This window comes from Dysidea avara, chromosome 5 (assembly GCF_963678975.1).
Source record: "Dysidea avara chromosome 5, odDysAvar1.4, whole genome shotgun sequence".
NCBI lineage: Eukaryota > Metazoa > Porifera > Demospongiae > Dictyoceratida > Dysideidae > Dysidea > Dysidea avara.
The window spans coordinates 10,180,461-10,199,142 of record NC_089276.1 but is presented as its reverse complement, the minus strand read 5'-3'; the positions used below and the strand labels follow the sequence as shown (position 1 = coordinate 10,199,142).

Sequence of the window (18,682 nt, the reverse complement as noted above, 5' to 3'; positions counted from 1 at the left end):
GTGTTTTGTATGTAGACTTTACAGTACAGGTACAGTGGTGCACGTATGTAACTGGATATCAGTGGATTTTATTACTTACAGCTGATGTGAAGTCTTGAGGATCTTGTTCTTCAAACTCAACTTTATCATTACCGTCAGTAGTTTGGTCATTTTCATTTGTCTCTTCTACAAATAAAAACCAGTTAGCTAACTATACACTGCCACCCCACATCACTTACCATGTTTCTTTAGTGAGTCATCCTTGGCAACAATGTCATTACTACCTTCAATCTCTGTTCCTCCATCTACATTGTCCTGTGCCTCTGATAACTCATTCTAAATACACAACAATATTATAATCATCAGTGTTACAGTTTTGTAAATACTAAACAACAACTACAGCATACGCAGAGTACATATAGTCATACCTCTTCTTCTTGATCTTCAGGGGCCCACATGTTCTTATCAAGTCCTTCACGTTCTTTCTTCCCCAGGTCTCCCATCTGATCAGCAACATCTTCATCATCCTGATTGTCTTCCTTGTCTGATACATCATCATCATCTTCTTCTTGTTCTGGTAGGTCAGTCAGTGTACCCTCAAAATCTTCTGACATTTCCACTCCCTCATTGTCATCATCTGTGTTGTTATCCTGTTGTTGTTGTTGTTGTTGATCTTCTGGCTTTTGTGTTGCATTCTCCAACTACAGAAGTGGACATACAATAAAGATCAAACAAGGAAATTCACAGATTGGGGGCATATAATTACATGGGCTTGGTTTCCATTGCACTTCCTAAACCAGTACATTAATTACAATATCACACTAACTAGTGGAGTACATGCAAATAAAAGAAATGGTTATTCAGTGAGCACAACTGTTGTAATTGACGTTTCATATAATGTTTGACTTTTGATGGGAATGATATAAAATCAAGGCTTTTGTCTTGAAGACAAAGACCTCACCTAAAATAAAACCAACAAAAGGTAAAACAAAATTAATGCCCCCTGTGAGGATTGAACTCACGACCTTCAGATTATGAGACTGACGCACTACCTACTGTGCCAAGGAGGCATTCTTATTTAAAGATTGCTATCTACACCATAATATTGTCCACAATAAGTATAATCTTGTTCATATACTTAATATACAAACAGTTACCTGATCTTTTAAGTCTTGACAATCCTTACTAACATTGGTGGTACCAGTTCCCTCATCAAATCCTCCTCCTTCAACATCAACAAACTCAGTAGCTCCTTCTCCTTCACATTCAGTAACATTTAAATCTTCAGCACAAAATCCCTTGAAAATGACAATACCAGCTATAATTCACAGAAACTTGTACAATTTAATAAATGGACGTCACTGATAAACAGGTCACCATAACAGGCAATGATGCAGTAATTATTTACACATACAGTACTGGTATCACCAACACCACACAACAACCACTGGCACTGATCTTCTAACAGGATAATTGTAAACAGAGCGATGGTAATGGTATAAATTTGTACTGTTTTATTTGTAAGGCATCTTCCCCTGCAGTTCACATCATTGTTAGTAGTAGAAAAGAACACATCATTGTTTGGTAGCAAAAAGAACCACTTCGACCTATGCCTACTGACAAGAACTTGTGGTAAACAAGTCTGTTCAGTAAATAATGGTCTACTATGGGCTAGCACTATTGTTCTTGTGGCTACATGCTGTTGTATTTATACCTTCAAGTATTTAGGCCACTTATAATCTCCTACTTGGCTTATATAAATAACCTGTCTTTACATGTAATAGCACAGTAAAATGATACCAAGTTGTCGTAAAAGGCTACAAGGAAGTGAGAATTGTTGTTCACTATCCAACCACAATCTCTAGACTAATTATGTAAAACTACATCAAATGCTTGTCACACATGTGTAACTTCAGCACTTGTATGGCTTTACACACTGCCCCCCTTTAATGGTAGAAGATGGCATTAAGAAAAATGTTTTGTAGCAGTCAATCATGCATTTCAAATGTAAATATCTGTTGGAAGTGTATATATAAGGACAAGAATGCTCATTGGAATTCCGTAATTATTCTTCTGAGTATAAAGTACACAAGGAAGAGTTCACCAATGCAGTGAAATACTGTAATGTCAGTGGCATCTTATTAAAGTATGTACTATTCAATTGCTTAAGTGATTATGATGTTGAAATGCAAATGAAAAAGATGTCAGGAGCTATTTGAGTTTTGTAGTGATAAAGCACTTATCATTAATAGGGAAAGCTGCAAGCCCACAATGGTGACTCATCAATACAACTTGGTAGCACATTTTACCAATAACTATCTTGAATGCCAAAAGTTGAAAGATCTCACAGCCAGAATATCAATATCTTACATCTTGAAGGTACAAATATGAACATCTCATGTTGTTTTCACGATGGAATTCACTTCACACTTTTAAAGATGATTATACTGCAATTTGTAGAGTTGCGACCAATTTGCACACAATATGTCACTAATCTAATAGTGGAGCAGCTACAAGTAGAGTATGCTGTTTACACACTGAATGATGTCAAGGATGTGCAATTTTTTACAAGGAACGTTTACACACAGTGTCATCAGAAGCTGGGACATGTTTATGTATACTGTTTTGATGCTGAGCAGTACTCCATCCCACAATCAAAAGATGCAAACATCTAATACAAATAAAAATAAGTTTTTAGCATTCGCTATTATGATGGCTGATTAAAGAGAAGCATTCCATGCTAGATTAACAGATAAACTGGAGAAAGATTCACTAACTAGAAAAAAGACAAGCTGTATAATAATGTAATAAGTTTGTTAGAAAAATATCACCTTTCATGGAAAAGTAGAGATGCCGCAAATAGTAGTGGAGTGCAGATAGTAGAAGTACTTGTTGAGTGTTTGTGGTACATACCTTGATGGTCACCACCAAACCTTTACAAAACAAGGCTACCCAATACCACAGATCTCTACCAGGTTTACTTCCAGAAGCATCTAAGCATCAAAGTGTACTCTTGGAAACATGTGCCATCACTCTCCATGACCACTTGACATCACCGCTGTCATGTTTACAAAGTACTTACTGGAAAGAACCAGTGTTTGCAAGAGAAAATTTGCAGAGTTACCAAAACTACCTTGAATCACAGAAAAAAAAATCATGAGGCTTTCATATAATTCAGATGTGCCTATTCGAAAGCTGTCTAGAGTCAAACTGTACCTCCATGTCACAAAAGCTTGAGAGTGGTACAATCTGAAGCATACCGACATTTGTCTGTTGGCAAATTTTGTCCTACTGAAGTTCACTCCTGTTATAAGTACATTCAGAGTTTAAAAGAAAATTTTAAGAATTTCTTCTGTCCTTTTACCCTACTCCTCTGGAAACAACATATGAAATTTACACTTTGCATGACATTTTAAAAGAAAGCAGCAACTCAGTAAAATGATGTGTCCCAAGATGATTTGCTTATGTTGTTAATAGTCCTCAGTCATGTAGATGGCAGTGCAAGCAATATTAAAGAGAAATAATTATGTACATAACTGCTTTGTATATGTGAATGATTTAAAAGGCAAATGGTTTGCTAGCTTGTTGCAATGCTAATACATTTGTAATTGTTTGTTTTTTGTGTATCTGCTAGATGCCTTCTTAGAGAGTTACATCTTAACTGAAGAGAAATAGTTACTACAGTTACTCACACAAAGGTCAACATAAGCACTGTTTGGCCTTCTAAAGATGCTTCAAGGCAGCAATACTGACCACTTCAAAGGTGTACAAAAGAAATCCTTACGAGTGTGGAATAGCCTTGCATATTGCTCTACACTGCTAAGATGAGGGGAAAAGAAAGGAAAGCAGTAAATACAATGGATGGAAACTATGTATTCTACATGTCCATTGGTGAAGGAGGAGGTTACTAACCACCTTTATGATAATGACATAGCTCATGTTCACAAGGATGTCTGAATGACTCTGTTGGATAATTTTATGCAATCTTTGATTTGAGTGAAATTCTCAGTAGCCGGAGACTTACAATCTATTATAGAACTTAGACATAACCTGAAAAGAGTTTTGTGCTGAATTGTGATGATACTCACTGTGTACGGTACTGTATGTGCTACATTGTCTGTAACATAGAATATTGTCAAAGTACAGAGTGATAGCTGGAGGACTAGTGATCTAACTAGTGGTGCAAAAGAGACAACGTTGTTAAGTGCCAGACTATCTGGGTAAGTTGGGTGACTTTTTGATGGGTTGATCTGCAAAATAAATTATCCAGATGTGAGCCGGATAATTAAAATACATCATATTTCCTTAAAATATGGCATCTGGTCTACGCGAAGATGGGCAATTGCATCTTGGGTCTGAGTCCTCCATTGAGTTGCTTCCTTTAACTCATTCAAAGCATGTGGTATCAGAATTTATGCTCAAATTAAACAAAAAAACAAAGGGCAGATCCGATCAAGTATGTAGTATTGTTTGTTGTGAAAGTCACATCTTTGTTATAAAATGTTGGTAAATGGGAAGAAAAATTACTGGACACAAAGACTATATAAAGAATTGTACACCATCTTTTCACAGTATAGTGTTCTGTGTGGTACTGGTAGCAGTAGCAGCAGCACCCACATAGATGACCTTTGACAGTTTTGTAAAAGGAAAGTTTGGGAAAGAACAAGAATACTGATTTGTGAACAGATCACAAACTCTTCTTGATGCTACACAATTACAGTATTGCTCTATTGAGCAAGAACCATTGAAAGACTTTGCGCATCAAGGAACTTGTAGAAATTATGCAGTTTCCTTCATTGGTGACCTTTGATCATATAGTGTCGTACAGCAGTCATATCTAGATGTCACATTTTTATGGGTACAAGAATTTAGTTCAGATAAAAGACAATGGGCTCTTAAACACAGTATGTTTGCCTGCAAACCTTCCCACTAAAACAGCTGACTACATCCAGTCTAAGTGAAGCTGGACTCAATGCAGAGAATGTGCCATGTAGCCATGTACCACTGATAAAAGTGCAAACATGACAGCTGCAAAAATTTCCAAATGTCACAGCAATAGAGGTATACCAATAAGGATTTTTCAGTTGTACCGATATCCGATTAATCTGTACCTAAAAGAGCCGATGCCGATTATACCGATCTGATTATTGTATATTCTGTAAAATGTAAATCAAATAGAACTACAGGTGTAACTACTGCATGATGCATATTATTCTAATGATTTATAGAGAAAACGGAAGTGATGTAACTATAAGGTACAGCAATACCTGATTACCTATGGTGGTGTTGCCTCTAATACTGAAATTATTATTACTTTCCCCTACCAATCAGTAATCCCATAATCAATCATACTGTAAAACATTTTGTATGCATGTTTCATATGTGCATTAATCCTCAAACTGAGGCTGTACATTTCTTGGAAAATAAAATAAATAAATAAATACACAACCCAGACAATTAGGCACCACAAATATTTTAATACATGCTCCCTTGTCCAGATTACTCCGTGTTTTGATTAGTTTTCAAGATGGCTACTATACACAGATTATCAGTTCAGCTTTCCTGTGGTGCAGTTCTTTATTCTTAAAGTATAACAACTACCGTTTTCAGAAGATCTGGGTAAGAATATTCTAACACAAAATTTAAATAGCAGTACTTACACACGCAGTCATATGGCTTCTCGTAACTTAGCGTTTTAGTGAAATAGTATAGAGAGACGTTCTATTTGTTTGTAGTGAACAAAAAGGCTTTTCATTGCTTTGCTGGTACTTATATTTACCATGCAAATTATCGGTAGCAATATCGGTTCTCAGAGCATTTGTTCCGATTACCGATATGGTAGAAATTGCCATATCGGCAGCCGATCCGATCACTGATCCAATTATCAGTACATCTTTACACATAAATTATATGCATGGAACCTATTTATCCACCTCTATTATTACAGGATGGGAAAGTTTTGCAGGGAGAACGTTGAATTACACTCATTAAATTAATGCACTCATACTCTTGTCTCTTGTGCAGCCAAGAGTGGGATTGGGATGGAACATAACTTTCTACCTACTATACTTTGAAAAGCAGTGGAAAGACATGAAAGTGTGATAAACAGTACAAGCTTTGATGTTTTGAGGCCACTAAAGATGACTTGATAGTTAATATACACATACGCAGTACTAACAGAAGAGGTACTCTCAAGATTCTACAAAAGGCTGAGGCAATGTTTGACATACTGGAATATTTTGTCACCCTCCATTTATTTTGCCTGTATATTATATGCTTCACAACAGCTGGTTAGATGTAGCTACCAACCACTGACAGTGCTGCAGCGTGTATCCTTAAAAGGAATTTGGATATGGTTCTGGATGAAAAGATGTGAGAAAACATAACTGCTATTTAAGTTGCTGCATATTTGCCATATCACAGACTGGCATTCTTGTCAGTGATGATACAGACAGTAGTGATACCATAAGTGATACTGAAGATATTACAACCACAGGGGAACACCCTGACAGTAATGATGATACAGCAACAAAACGTGACACAATATAAAATCATACTGCAGATGGAAAAGTAAATACTGAGTAATATTCAACTCTAAACCTTTTGACTGGCTAATCAAACAGATTATGCATCATGGAAATGGAGGGATGAGAGCAAGATCTTAAGTCCGTGCATAAAGTCAAGTATGTCATTACCACAATAACTTTGGCAGTGAATGTATACGACAAGCAGCTCTTTGGTGACAATAACAATTGATGGATGGATAGTACTCGATGCCACCGCTTACCAGTGTCAATAGCCATGCACTTAGATAATAAATAGTAGTGAAAGTCATTAAGAAAGAAAACACCAAAGAATACAATACCAGTCAAAATCTCAAACACATATTATATACACTCGCTCACCTTAGTGAACAGTGTAGCAAACACAGCAAACAGAACTGATGACAACTTGCACATGGTGCGATGTGAGGCTAACAAGTCCATCACTAACTTGTGGACTAGACTACTATATCCCATAACTGATAAGTGTAACTGATGAACTAGTGGTAGTGTTGATGGATCAACCTGTGGTATTATCAACCATTATATACAGTAGCTGGTATAATCAAGTAATGATTGTACAGACAACTGATATTGGTATGCAGACACAGTAGTAGCAGTAGTATCAACAGTGGCAACAAATTTTTAAGTCAGAATTTTGTGGTACTGTAGACCATCAGTTATCCAACCCTCATTTATCTGTACCCTTGTTTATCCAAAATGGGAATGACTGTTTTATTAGAGTATTTTGAGTACAAGTGTATGTTCTGTTAGAGTATTTCAACAGATTTCTGTATATAAACGTATGGGATTCAAATATCCAGCTAATTCACTTAACTGAACGCTTTTACCATTACCTGAGACACATTGGGGTCAGATAACTGAGGGTCCACTACATTTAAAATCCGCAAAAATAACATTTGGCATTTATTTACATCAAAGCCCTTAAAAACAATTAGTTCATTAACTTCCATTTGGACTATTGACAGCTCTCATAACAAGTAACAGTAAATAATTCTACAAGATGAACTATTTTTTCACAGACAAATATACGGTATGGCATTTACATACTTTACTGTGAGAGAACGTGTGTTCTAAAGTGGTGATCACTTCGTTTAGACTTGAACAAACCTAAAACCAAATATTCAACACACAAAATATTAGACACTAAAGCTAACTTGTTCAACACTAGAGGAACCAGCCATCTCTAAGATAACATTGTAAGCTTCCTCCCAGTGTTCAATATGATCGTCATCTTCATCTAAATACCATCATTGCATTGAAAAATGTTATTAATTTTTATTGATGTTAATGTCATTACTTACCAGATTCCATCGTGAATGTCTGAATTGTTTTATATTGTTTAATGAGACCCTGACACTCAATAAGAACAATACTAAATGATGATCTGATCATTGAGGTCAGTTCATCCACACCATCACTACCATCATCATCAATATTGGTAGTGATGGTGATGTCATTGTAGTAGTGTTGAAATGATGTCACTCTCTCAGTGATGTGATCAGTAACTTCTTTAATAAACTGGAACACTCCAATATGACTATAGTAGAAATATTTACATGAATAAATCAAACAAACAAGGAAAGAAACTTGATATCAATATTAACCATGCAGGTGACTGCTTTTGTCCCTTTAAAAAATGTGTGTAGTCAAATTGTATTATCTCACCACTACAAAATGGTTGTGCATACCTTATGTACAGTGCATGAGCTATCAGATATAATGGTTAAATTGGTTAATAACATTCAATTACATACATATAACCCAACGGCCTGCCTTAAGTAGAGTGTGCAAGAAGATATTTGTTTATACCAGTTTCTTTGTTGATACACACAATAGCATAAACACAAATGTAAGAACAACACTTACACCAGCGTTGAAACCGGGTCGGGTCATCCAGGTCCGACCGGTTTACAGATTATCTGGGTCTGACCCGGATTGGATCACGTGAGAAACGAAATTGTTAGTTTGACGACGTGGAAACTTATTAACGCTAGTCGCGCAGCTCTTTCGTGAGCCATGCCCACTTATCACATTACAAATGTACACTTAGCCATGCCCATTTATTAGTAAGTGCAGTCTGTAGCACAAAACCGTGTTTGTTGCTGTCTGCAAGCTTACGTGGAGCCACGCCCACTAATCAATTATTGTACAAGTTGTGCATAGTCTAGTCTTGCATCACGATAAGTATTTTTGTGAGCCACACCCACTTTAATATATCGGGAAATTGTAATACTAGGTATGCACGAAGCCACACCCTATTTGAGCAATTGCTGTCTGTAAACTCACAGTAGCTACATGGAACCAAACCCACTGACTGATTTTAAATTATAAACTTACCGGCTTAGTTATCACATAACTACTCGTTTACTCAACACGAATCGAACGCTCAAAATGTAGTCTCACTCGATTCGAGACAGCCCGAAACATAGCTCTTATGCAAGCCTCGGGTTTAATTAATCCAGGTCACATCCGCGTCAGTGGGTCATCCGGGTCAGTAGTAGTGACCCAGTTTCAATGCTGACTTACACCCATGCAGAGCTACAGTGGAATTGTCACAACTTAACATATTACAAGTTACCTGTGGGTGGTCCCCAGTAGTTCATGCTTTACCACAAGGAAGGTGTTAACCATATCACTGAGTTGTGTGTAACCATTCAGTAAGTACTGACCATCAAGACTAAAAGGAAGAACGTGTAAGTTAAACAGTCTTATATCTCAACTACACTTGCATACGTCGTTGATAGTAGCATTTTGTGGTGTCTACTGAACTTCATTCTTTTGGCAGCAACAAGTAGAGCAGCCTTACCATCATCAGCTATAGCCTGCACACAACACACACATATCAACTGGGGCAAATACTACATAATATCTTACATACCTTTAGTTTATCAGTGCATGTCTGGCACACTTCATGTCCATTAGTATCAAGGAAAGGTGGACAACTTGATAAATGTAGTGAAGCTTGTTCCGATGACAATGGAACAGTCTCAAGTAGCTGTTTACAATGATTGACTGCAACCAACAGCTCCTCAAAACACTGATACATGTCCTCCTAAAGTGAATCATTTTGATAGAAGTTAAGAGGACCAAGTCTGATTTACACCATGTACACAACCCACACATTTACGCACTAACACATAAACATATTACCATCCATGTAAGGGAATCAACAGCAGAAAACACTTGTTGTTCTCCATCTTGACTGGCACACAAACTATCCATTGTACTCTGAATAGAGCTACATGGTTAATACATAGTAAAGCATAGAAAGAGCAAACTTAACACAAGTACCTTAGACATTCGTAATTCTTCAACAAGTTGGCAAGTAAGAATCGTTGTTTGGTGACACATTGTAAAATATCACCAGCAAATCCCTTACATCTTGATAACTGACCCAGTGTGAGTCTCTGTATACACACGCACACAGACACTATCACTCCTATCATTTGTATAAACCACCTACTTGTGATGGTGTTGTAATATTTGATAATGCTTTGTGCCTAGCAATACACTTGAAATAATAAGAGTTACCATCCAATAGTAGAGCTGATATTTTGTCACTGAAATAACAGAAATATGAATGGTGATGTAGAAAAAGAATATCAGTACCTTAAAACGTGACATTCAAGAATTGGCAAGGTGAAATACAGTGACTGAAAGTTCTGTATAGTCTTAAGCCCTTTACGATAGGACAATCCTACAATACAAAACACACATGGTCACTACAAATCCCTAGCTGTATCTTACATCAACTTCATATCTCTTACCAATTGTTTTTAGTGCCTTAAACAAATCACTGAGGGCTTTCTGTTTCTGTACAATATTGCTCTTGGCAGCTGCAGTTTGTTTATCTTTGGGTAGCTATGAAACCCAGTATTAATATTAGTGGATAGTAACTCGATATTTACCTCATGAATGTAGGCTGTTTGAGAGAGTTCGGTTACCGTATTAATAATTGTACCTAGAAAATGACCTCTCTTATTTGTAATTCCTATAATTATCTCATGTGTTACCAGTTAGGTCATCAATACTAGTAATGATCTCAACAAAACATCTTGAAGACATTGACTCCTCAACAAGTGAGTGTAATCGACTGATCAGTACAATAGATGATAAGGTGGTCACATCAGGATCATTGCTGGCAGGATCAAGAGTGACTGGGAAACTTGCATCATCTGTTAGTGATGTAGACAATTGCTGGAACTAGACAAAAATTATAATATATAAAATGTGCACATTAACATGTTTACATTAGGAATGGATGATATGAATGACTCATAAAATAGTTGAAGTTTTGAGGAGTCTCCTTCCACTGACTCAGATGTTAAACTATTATCAGTAATAACAAGATTTGCAGGTTGCTGAAGAACCTCCTAAATAAATCAAAAATAATCTACTACAATACAACAACACAGGTATATTACAGTACCTTATATTTAGTAGTCAGTTTAGCTAGCACACGTTTACTCTTATCAGTTTTTGTTTTGAGTGCCCAGTATGTCCCATCGTTCCACCTCACAATTGTCAAGTACTCCTATAACACAACATTATTTACAATACTAATAAATGCTATAATGGAGTACCTTAAATTCCTTCACTATTGGTAGTGACAGCTTTTCAATGGCCTGGTCAACACTAGTTATAAACTGTTGATAGAATTGTTGAGTGTTCCAGATAACAGTTTGTAGTGTGTGGGGTACATCAATGGTGTTGTCATCGCTGGCAAACCCTCCTAATATGGCCAGTCGGTAGGTGTACTCTCCCAATGAAGACCACTCCATGAACTTTTGAATGGCTTGACATGTGCTTGAGAATGACTCCTCATCTGTAGGGATAGATTTAAAACTATTATACAATGCACTCCACCTATACTACCTAACTATTTGTCTATGCCAGTTAATAATTAAGCAGAGTTACATGTAAGCTAACACTTGGTATTGCATTCTTCAATACGAACATGTATGTTAGCTATTCCTAACCTGTTGGATCACATTCTTGTAATAGATGATACAAATGGAACCACCATTTACTGCATGTCTTCTGTGCCTCAACTTTACAAGATGATAGCAAGTTCTTCCATTGACTATTGTGACAAGTTACACTACTTACAACAGACACAGTGACTCTAACCTTAATTCTTTCCTTCTCCACTCAATCACTAGTTGGGTGATCTCATCAAGATGAACCATCAGAGAGACTTTAGAGCTGGCGTATGTCTCCCAGTCCTAACAGGTATAGAGGTATATACACATACAACATCACATGTGATCAATACCTGTGCTTTCTTCAGTATATACTCTAGTCCACTGAGTACCTTCATTACTGGAACATTAACTGGTAGTGATAGTACTCGAACTGCTGACTCCTTGATCTGTAAATAAAACAATGTAACATAGTGAGCCCTTAATAACAGGCTACTCCTGCAATAACCTAGTACAAGCCTTAATATAATGAAAATTAACACCATTCCTCTTACAAAGGAGGTCATATTAAAGAGTGCCTGGCTGGTGAAATTAAAGAAATAGTCACTTATTCACTACTCACAACAGTAACGCACGTATAATTCATGTTTCTCTTACCTGGTTTAATACAGGATGGTCAGGCCACTGGTCTAGCAATGAATCAGTTGACTGGATTAGTGTCTTTAGTATAGGACAACTCTTGATCACCTCAGCAACATTAGGGTCAGTATAGATGTTGTAACTACTGCAGGAGTATAACAATATAGACAGCCAATGAGATAACATTGTTTACCTGGATTCTACCAGTGTTGTTGACTCCATGCGCTTGAAAATATTAGAACACACCAGTACATGAGATCCCATGCCATACTGCTCAATTGTCATTCCTATGTAAACACAAAAGAAATATCAACAAATACAGGAACACAATGATGAATGAAACAAATATAAATAAAGAAATACAGTAATTTTGAAATACCTGGGATAACGTTCAATTCTTTGTACAAAGAGCTAGCCAACTGATAAGCAACAGTAGACGAAGACAGAGGATTGTGATAGGCAATGAAGGGAACTTGACTGTTTGATGACAACACATGTACTAAACACACTTCAACAATCGTGTCATAACTAATAGAGACATCATCTGATATTATAATTGGCTGTTGTTCTTCATTATAGTCCATTGATTCTGTTTCTTCACTGTCTTCTCCAAACTCCTTATCATAGTCTGGAAACAAGTTGTTAGCAATTTCTGCTAAATCATTGTCCTCTTCAATGATGTGTGTATGAGATTTATACTTGTACAGACTAGCTTCTGCCTCGTCCTTCTTCCTGGCTGCTTCCTCAGAGAGTTTCCACACACATGCAAAATGTTTTAACACATTTGAAGTGACATTGCTCCATTCTTGTGTGAGCATCGATGCACCAGTGATGTGATCAAAACATGCTCTCAGTAAGTATTCCATTATACTAAGGTTAAAGGATAAATAGGCATCAGTAAGTTGGTTAATACGCTTACCTTGACTTTACTGTGCCATCTACTTTAGACATCTTACTGATACATTGTTTGAGTTTAGAGCACAGTCCAACAGGAGCTCCCAATAAACTGCCAATAACACTTAAAGAAGTTTTCTACAATATGTATGCAAAAAAAAAAAGTTAAATACAAGTATACATAGAAACAAGTTGATGTTCTGAAAACCAGAGGTGTGCGTGCAGTAAACACTTTTCCCTTAATTAACCCTTTAAGGACCAAGAATTGTATGCATAGTCTACCTTGAAAGCCCACACGTTTTATGATTGCACATTTTGTGTTTTAAAAAGATATAAGTTTATAGTGTTGACAAAGCCCCTACAAGTGCTCAATGGTATAACAAAATTATACTAAAAGACTCCCCTGACAATAATAAACAACATTATCTAACTTGCCAAAGTGTAGAACCAATGTCTTAGAAGCACTAAGATGAGTTTCAAACACCTGCACGCAATCGATTTCTTCGTGACACAATCAATAAAAACAGTCCGCCATTTTAGTTTTTAAAAACCGCATCACGTGATCTTGTATATCAAATTATTTGCCTCTACTTAGTGAGCACTCTGAGCTTTATTTGAAGTTAATACGATGAACACAGCCAAAGTTGTGGAACGATTTCTACAAGATTAGTTTTATTGTTGTGCAAATATTAAATGTTTGTACTTTGTTACGACTTTTACACAGGCTTAGTTTTGTGTGATAAGTTGACCTTATACATCAAAAGAATCGCCTATGAATGGCAAATACAATGGCCCCTGTTTCAATCTCATAGCTTCATTTGTTGCGGAGTTATAGCTCTTTGTTTACTGCCAATAATCTTGGACGTAATATTATGGCGCTGGGCTTTCGAGCAATGCTTAGTTTGGACGTAATATTACGGCAGCGGTCCTTAAAGGGTTAATAAATCAACTACGTATAAAGTTTAGGATGATACATAGCATTGCTATTAGCTAATCATGTTATATTTCATCAATTATTTCTGATTCATCGATTTACATAGTTATGCAATGCTATAACAGCAGCATAACCCGAACAAACCAGTTTTAGCTATGACATATACACTTCAGTTTTTAATAGTTTGTCTATCATGTTTTCTCATTAGACAAAACTTCCAAGACTGCTCTTTATTGTTGTATACGTATATAAGAGACAAGCCCCTTTTAACTAAAAAGGATATGCTATTCCTGGTAGCTTACAAGGCCTGCTATGTTGTTTTTCAGTCATCAAATACAACTACACTGGTAGCCTCACTTTTCTATGGCTTATTGGGTGGTTGTAATTATACTTGTGTTTGTACTGTCAACACAGTTAATAAATGGCATAGAATAAGGCTCATCTTGAAGCTTGTTTGCTCACATGACCAGGGGCGGAGAAATAGAGGGACAGAGGGGCATTAGGATATATTGAAAGGAAAACAATACTACATTCAGCTGTCCAACAATACCACAATTATACTCTAGATAAACCACTGCTTGCTTACCTGTTCACTAGTGAGGGATAACTGTTGTCCTATCCATACACTAGTTGATACTCCATTGACCAGTCCCATCAGTGATGCTACTAGTGGTAACATTACATCAGGGTACATGGGGTAGTCCGATGATAACTTGTTAATGGCAGATATTACACTTCCTCTCCATATTGCTACTTTATTGATAGCATAATCAGTTGATGATAGTAGTGTGGTTATGTTGGATGATGAGCAGGTACTGGCTATAATGTCTTTACACAGCTGGACCAGCCTAGAATACTGAATGAAAGTGACAATAGTAATGTAAATAAGAGCACATACACACACGCACATACAGTACACGCACGAACATACAGTACACGCACACACATACAGTACACGCACGCACGCGCGCATACACATACACACACGCACGCACGCACACACACATACATACACGCATGCACCCACACACACACACACACACACACACACACACACACACACACACACACACACACACACACACACACACACACACACACACACACACACACACACACACAAATACAAACACATGTACACACACTTAAGCAAAACCTTAGGCTACTAAACCTTAGGCTACTGTATACACAGTGGTGCCTACCCAGTGTAACAGCAGGCCACCTGAACACTACTCAGGTGCTATAAGGCAGGACTACTACCCTACAGGGGCTGTACCAGGTCAAGGTACACACACATACGCGCTCACACACACACACACACACTAACTTCATATGAAGATGGACGATACACAGACTTGGTTTGGCAGTCAGATTGCTGTAGCAAGTTTAGCTCACATAAATCATTATAAACTTCTTGTACAAGTGAAGAGTAGAGTAATACACTGGAGTGTGATGATATTAACTGATTAACAGGCAAGTCATTGATGTTGTCAACGCTGCAATCAAACTGATTGAATATACCATTACCAGTCATTGATCTGTAGTGATGGTCATATGCTAGTAACAGACATTTCTCTTTGTCAATCTGGAAAATAAGAGAAAATATTAAGTCAAACGCACACGTGCACACTATGTAAACACACACACACACTACACACACACGCACACACACACACTCACACACACACGCACACACACACTCACACACACACACACACACTGCACACACATGCACATATATGTACATGCGCACGCATGCATACACACAATGTTACACAGTTCTTACCACATGCTGCAGACAATCGTGTTTGACAGTATCACACATGACGTAGTCCACAGGAGACATTGGACCATACAATAGAAGTTGTGCCAGTGATAGGTAAGTCTTCATCTTTTCACACACTAACATGTACTGAAGGTCAGCACACAAGTCAGTTTGTACACTGAGTTGTTCCTCTGACAAACACTTCTCGTGTAGAACAATAAAATTTGACAAACATTTCTCTGCATCTTTGAATAATTCATTAGTAGCAGCATCTTTAGTTTGTGATGTTAAAATTGCAATAATCTTGTGAATGTCTCCATTAGTGATCGTGAAATTAGTCACTTTATCTTTGATGTCCTGGGCAGCAGTTAGATTGATGTCTATACAAACGTTAACTAGTTGAACAATGATACACAGAAATTGTTGATAGAGAAATTTTACCATGTTATTTCTGGAAATAAAAATTGTGGAAAACAAACATATACAAACACTTAATCAATTACACTAACTATTATATGAATAACCAAAACACACGCATTTATAAAAGCACCTTTGTAGCTATAAATGCGCATACAGCAGAACTTTAAAAATAAAACTTGATAGAGTATACATACTCTTCTAATAGAGTACATAGACCAAAAGTTTGACTCTTAGGTACAGTAGGACCTCAATTATTTGAACTTCCAATTATTGAAACAGTAGCAGTGACTGTTCTATTAGAGTATTTTGTCAACAGGTGTATGTTCTATTAGAGCAGATGAACACAACTCTGTATATAAGAGTGGGCTTCATTTACCCAAACTAATTCACTTATCTAAACACTTTTGCAATTGAACTAGCACACAGGCGTTTGAATAATGGAGTTCACACTACAGCATCAAGACACACGGTAGTGTGTCGTGTGGCCCAAGAAGCCAGTGCGCCACACCGTGAGTATATTAACAGGAAGAAAGAAAACACGATTTTCACACCTTTGTAGTACTGTGATCTCTTATCCGATTGAAACCAAATTTGCTACAAAATTGCCAGCTAGGTAGGGGAGTCTACACTTCAATTTTGAAGAAAATCGCTCCAGCCATTTCCGAGATACGAGCAGCCAAAGTTAGGTTTTTTTTTTCTTCGTTTTTTTCTTCTACTTCTTTCCGCACACTTTGCAAAATCCGCAATAAAACACAAATGCATGCTCCAATCGGGCTGACATTTGGCACAATTAAAGGGCTGATTAAGGTGAATCTGAGTACCAAGTTTGGTAGAAATCCGATGAACATTCACGGAGTTATGACCGATTATTCGCGTAAAATAATGTCGAAGGTCTGTCACGCCCACAGGGTAAACTGCTTGAAGGAATGAGCTGAAAATTGCTATGTAGATGGAGTAACTATCGTAGGAGTGCCTTTTTGTGGTTTGAAAAGAATCAAGCTAAAGGCCATCGAGATATGACACAAAACCCAACCTGTGTCACAAATACGCGATCGATTTTTATGAATAAAAAAACTATTAGTTTTCACGCCTACCAGGCAAAACCGCTTAGAGCAATGAGCTATAAATCGGTGTGTAGCTGGAGTAATTATCGTAGAAAGTCCTTGCAGTAGTACAGAAGAATTGGATTACAAACCACTGAGTTATGATTCGAAAGCCAATTACATGTAGCAAATGCGAGATCAAGATACTCTAATAGAACAGTCACCCTAATAGAGCATTCAGCTATACGTTTTTAATTTACTCCATTGTAAAATTATATACACTGTAAGTTATTTTGTAGGGAGTTCAACTACAACAAGTCACTCTGTAGAGAATTCAGCTACAAACAAGTCACTGAGTAGAGAGTTCAGCTACAAAGAAACTACCCAGTAGAGAGTTCATCTGTATACACAAGTTAGCTAACCTATTGAGATCAGCTACAAATAAGTTACTTTATACAATGTTCAGCTACAAGTAAGTCACCATGTAGAGAGTTCAGCTACAAACAAATCACTTGTAGAGAGTTGCTAGAAACAAGTCACCCTGTAGACAGATCAGCTAGAAACAAGTCACCCTGTAGACAGATCAGTTACAAAGAAACCATCCTGTAGAATTCAGCTACAAACAAGTTACCCTATAGAGAGATCAGCTAGAGACAAATCATTTTGTAGAGAGTTCAGCTACAAACAAATCACCCTGTAGAGAGTTCAGTTACAAACAGATAACCCTATAGAGAGTTCAGCTAGAAACAAGTCATCCAGAGATCAGCTAGAAACAAGTCACCCTGTAGAGAGATCAGCTAGAAGAAGTTACCTACATGTAGAGAGTTCAGCTGCAAACAAATTACCCTGTAGAGAGTTCAGCTAGAAGGATCACCTTGTAGAGAGTTCAGCTACAAACAAATCACTCTGTATAGAGTTCATCTATGAACAGATCACTGCGTTCGGCTACAAACAATTCACCCTGTAGAGAGATCAGCTAGAAGAAGTTATCATGTAGAGAGTTCAGCTGCAAGCAAATCACCCGGTAGAGAGTTCAGCTACAAACAAATCACCCTGCAGATAGTTCTGCTCCAAACAAGTCACCCTGTAGAGAGATCAGCTAGAAGAAGTTATTTTGTAGAGAGTCCAGCTACAAAGAAACCACCATGTAGAGAGTTCAACTACAAACAAATCAAATTGTAGAGAGTTCAGCTGCAAATAAATCAGAGTTCAGCTACAAACAAATCACAGATCAGCTGGAAACAAGTCACCCTGTAGAGCGATCAGGTGGTATAAGTTACCTTGTAGAGAGTTCAGCTACAAAGAAACCACCATGTAGAGAGTTCAGCTGCAAACAAATCCAATTGTAGAGAGTTCAGCTACACATAGATCACCCTGTGGAGAGATCAGTTGCAAACAAATCACCCTGTAGAGAGTTCAGCTCTGAACAATTTACCCTGTAGAGAGATCAGTTAGAAGAAGTCACCTTGTAGACAGCTCAGCTACAAAGAAATCAAATTGTAGAGAGTTCAGCTACAAAC

The 18,682-nt window shown here is 37.3% G+C and overlaps 1 protein-coding gene and 1 non-coding gene across 5 annotated transcripts in view; both read right to left on the bottom strand.

Moving 5' to 3' along the window:
* LOC136255428 (midasin-like) overlaps positions 1 to 18,682 on the bottom strand; it is a 116,463-nt gene that overhangs the window by 10,989 nt on the left and 86,792 nt on the right. For 3 of the 4 annotated variants that reach the window (XR_010700893.1, XM_066048188.1, XM_066048190.1), the window contains exons 63-93: positions 15,721 to 16,150; positions 15,262 to 15,519; positions 14,521 to 14,790; positions 13,026 to 13,138; positions 12,486 to 12,976; positions 12,300 to 12,393; positions 12,125 to 12,251; positions 11,821 to 11,916; positions 11,676 to 11,770; positions 11,525 to 11,628; positions 11,129 to 11,370; positions 10,975 to 11,079; positions 10,796 to 10,918; positions 10,559 to 10,748; positions 10,454 to 10,506; positions 10,313 to 10,406; positions 10,155 to 10,242; positions 10,009 to 10,105; positions 9,837 to 9,952; positions 9,696 to 9,783; positions 9,424 to 9,597; positions 9,279 to 9,367; positions 9,124 to 9,222; positions 7,847 to 8,082; positions 7,700 to 7,782; positions 7,593 to 7,652; positions 6,885 to 7,046; positions 1,137 to 1,277; positions 408 to 680; positions 219 to 315; positions 80 to 165 (exon numbers count right to left, since the gene is read on the bottom strand). Coding sequence is in view for 3 of the 4 variants with exons in the window: in XM_066048188.1 (XP_065904260.1) it covers positions 80 to 165; positions 219 to 315; positions 408 to 680; positions 1,137 to 1,277; positions 6,885 to 7,046; positions 7,593 to 7,652; positions 7,700 to 7,782; positions 7,847 to 8,082; positions 9,124 to 9,222; positions 9,279 to 9,367; positions 9,424 to 9,597; positions 9,696 to 9,783; positions 9,837 to 9,952; positions 10,009 to 10,105; positions 10,155 to 10,242; positions 10,313 to 10,406; positions 10,454 to 10,506; positions 10,559 to 10,748; positions 10,796 to 10,918; positions 10,975 to 11,079; positions 11,129 to 11,370; positions 11,525 to 11,628; positions 11,676 to 11,770; positions 11,821 to 11,916; positions 12,125 to 12,251; positions 12,300 to 12,393; positions 12,486 to 12,976; positions 13,026 to 13,138; positions 14,521 to 14,790; positions 15,262 to 15,519; positions 15,721 to 16,150 (4,774 nt within the window). In the remaining variant the exon portion in view is untranslated. The remainder of the gene's footprint in view (positions 1 to 79; positions 166 to 218; positions 316 to 407; positions 681 to 1,136; positions 1,278 to 6,884; positions 7,047 to 7,592; positions 7,653 to 7,699; positions 7,783 to 7,846; positions 8,083 to 9,123; positions 9,223 to 9,278; positions 9,368 to 9,423; positions 9,598 to 9,695; positions 9,784 to 9,836; positions 9,953 to 10,008; positions 10,106 to 10,154; positions 10,243 to 10,312; positions 10,407 to 10,453; positions 10,507 to 10,558; positions 10,749 to 10,795; positions 10,919 to 10,974; positions 11,080 to 11,128; positions 11,371 to 11,524; positions 11,629 to 11,675; positions 11,771 to 11,820; positions 11,917 to 12,124; positions 12,252 to 12,299; positions 12,394 to 12,485; positions 12,977 to 13,025; positions 13,139 to 14,520; positions 14,791 to 15,261; positions 15,520 to 15,720; positions 16,151 to 18,682) is intronic. The other variant, XM_066048189.1, reaches the window with a different exon arrangement.
* On the bottom strand, positions 977 to 1,049 carry Trnam-cau (transfer RNA methionine (anticodon CAU)). Its single transcript has one exon. It is a non-coding gene; the product is annotated as a tRNA-Met (tRNA).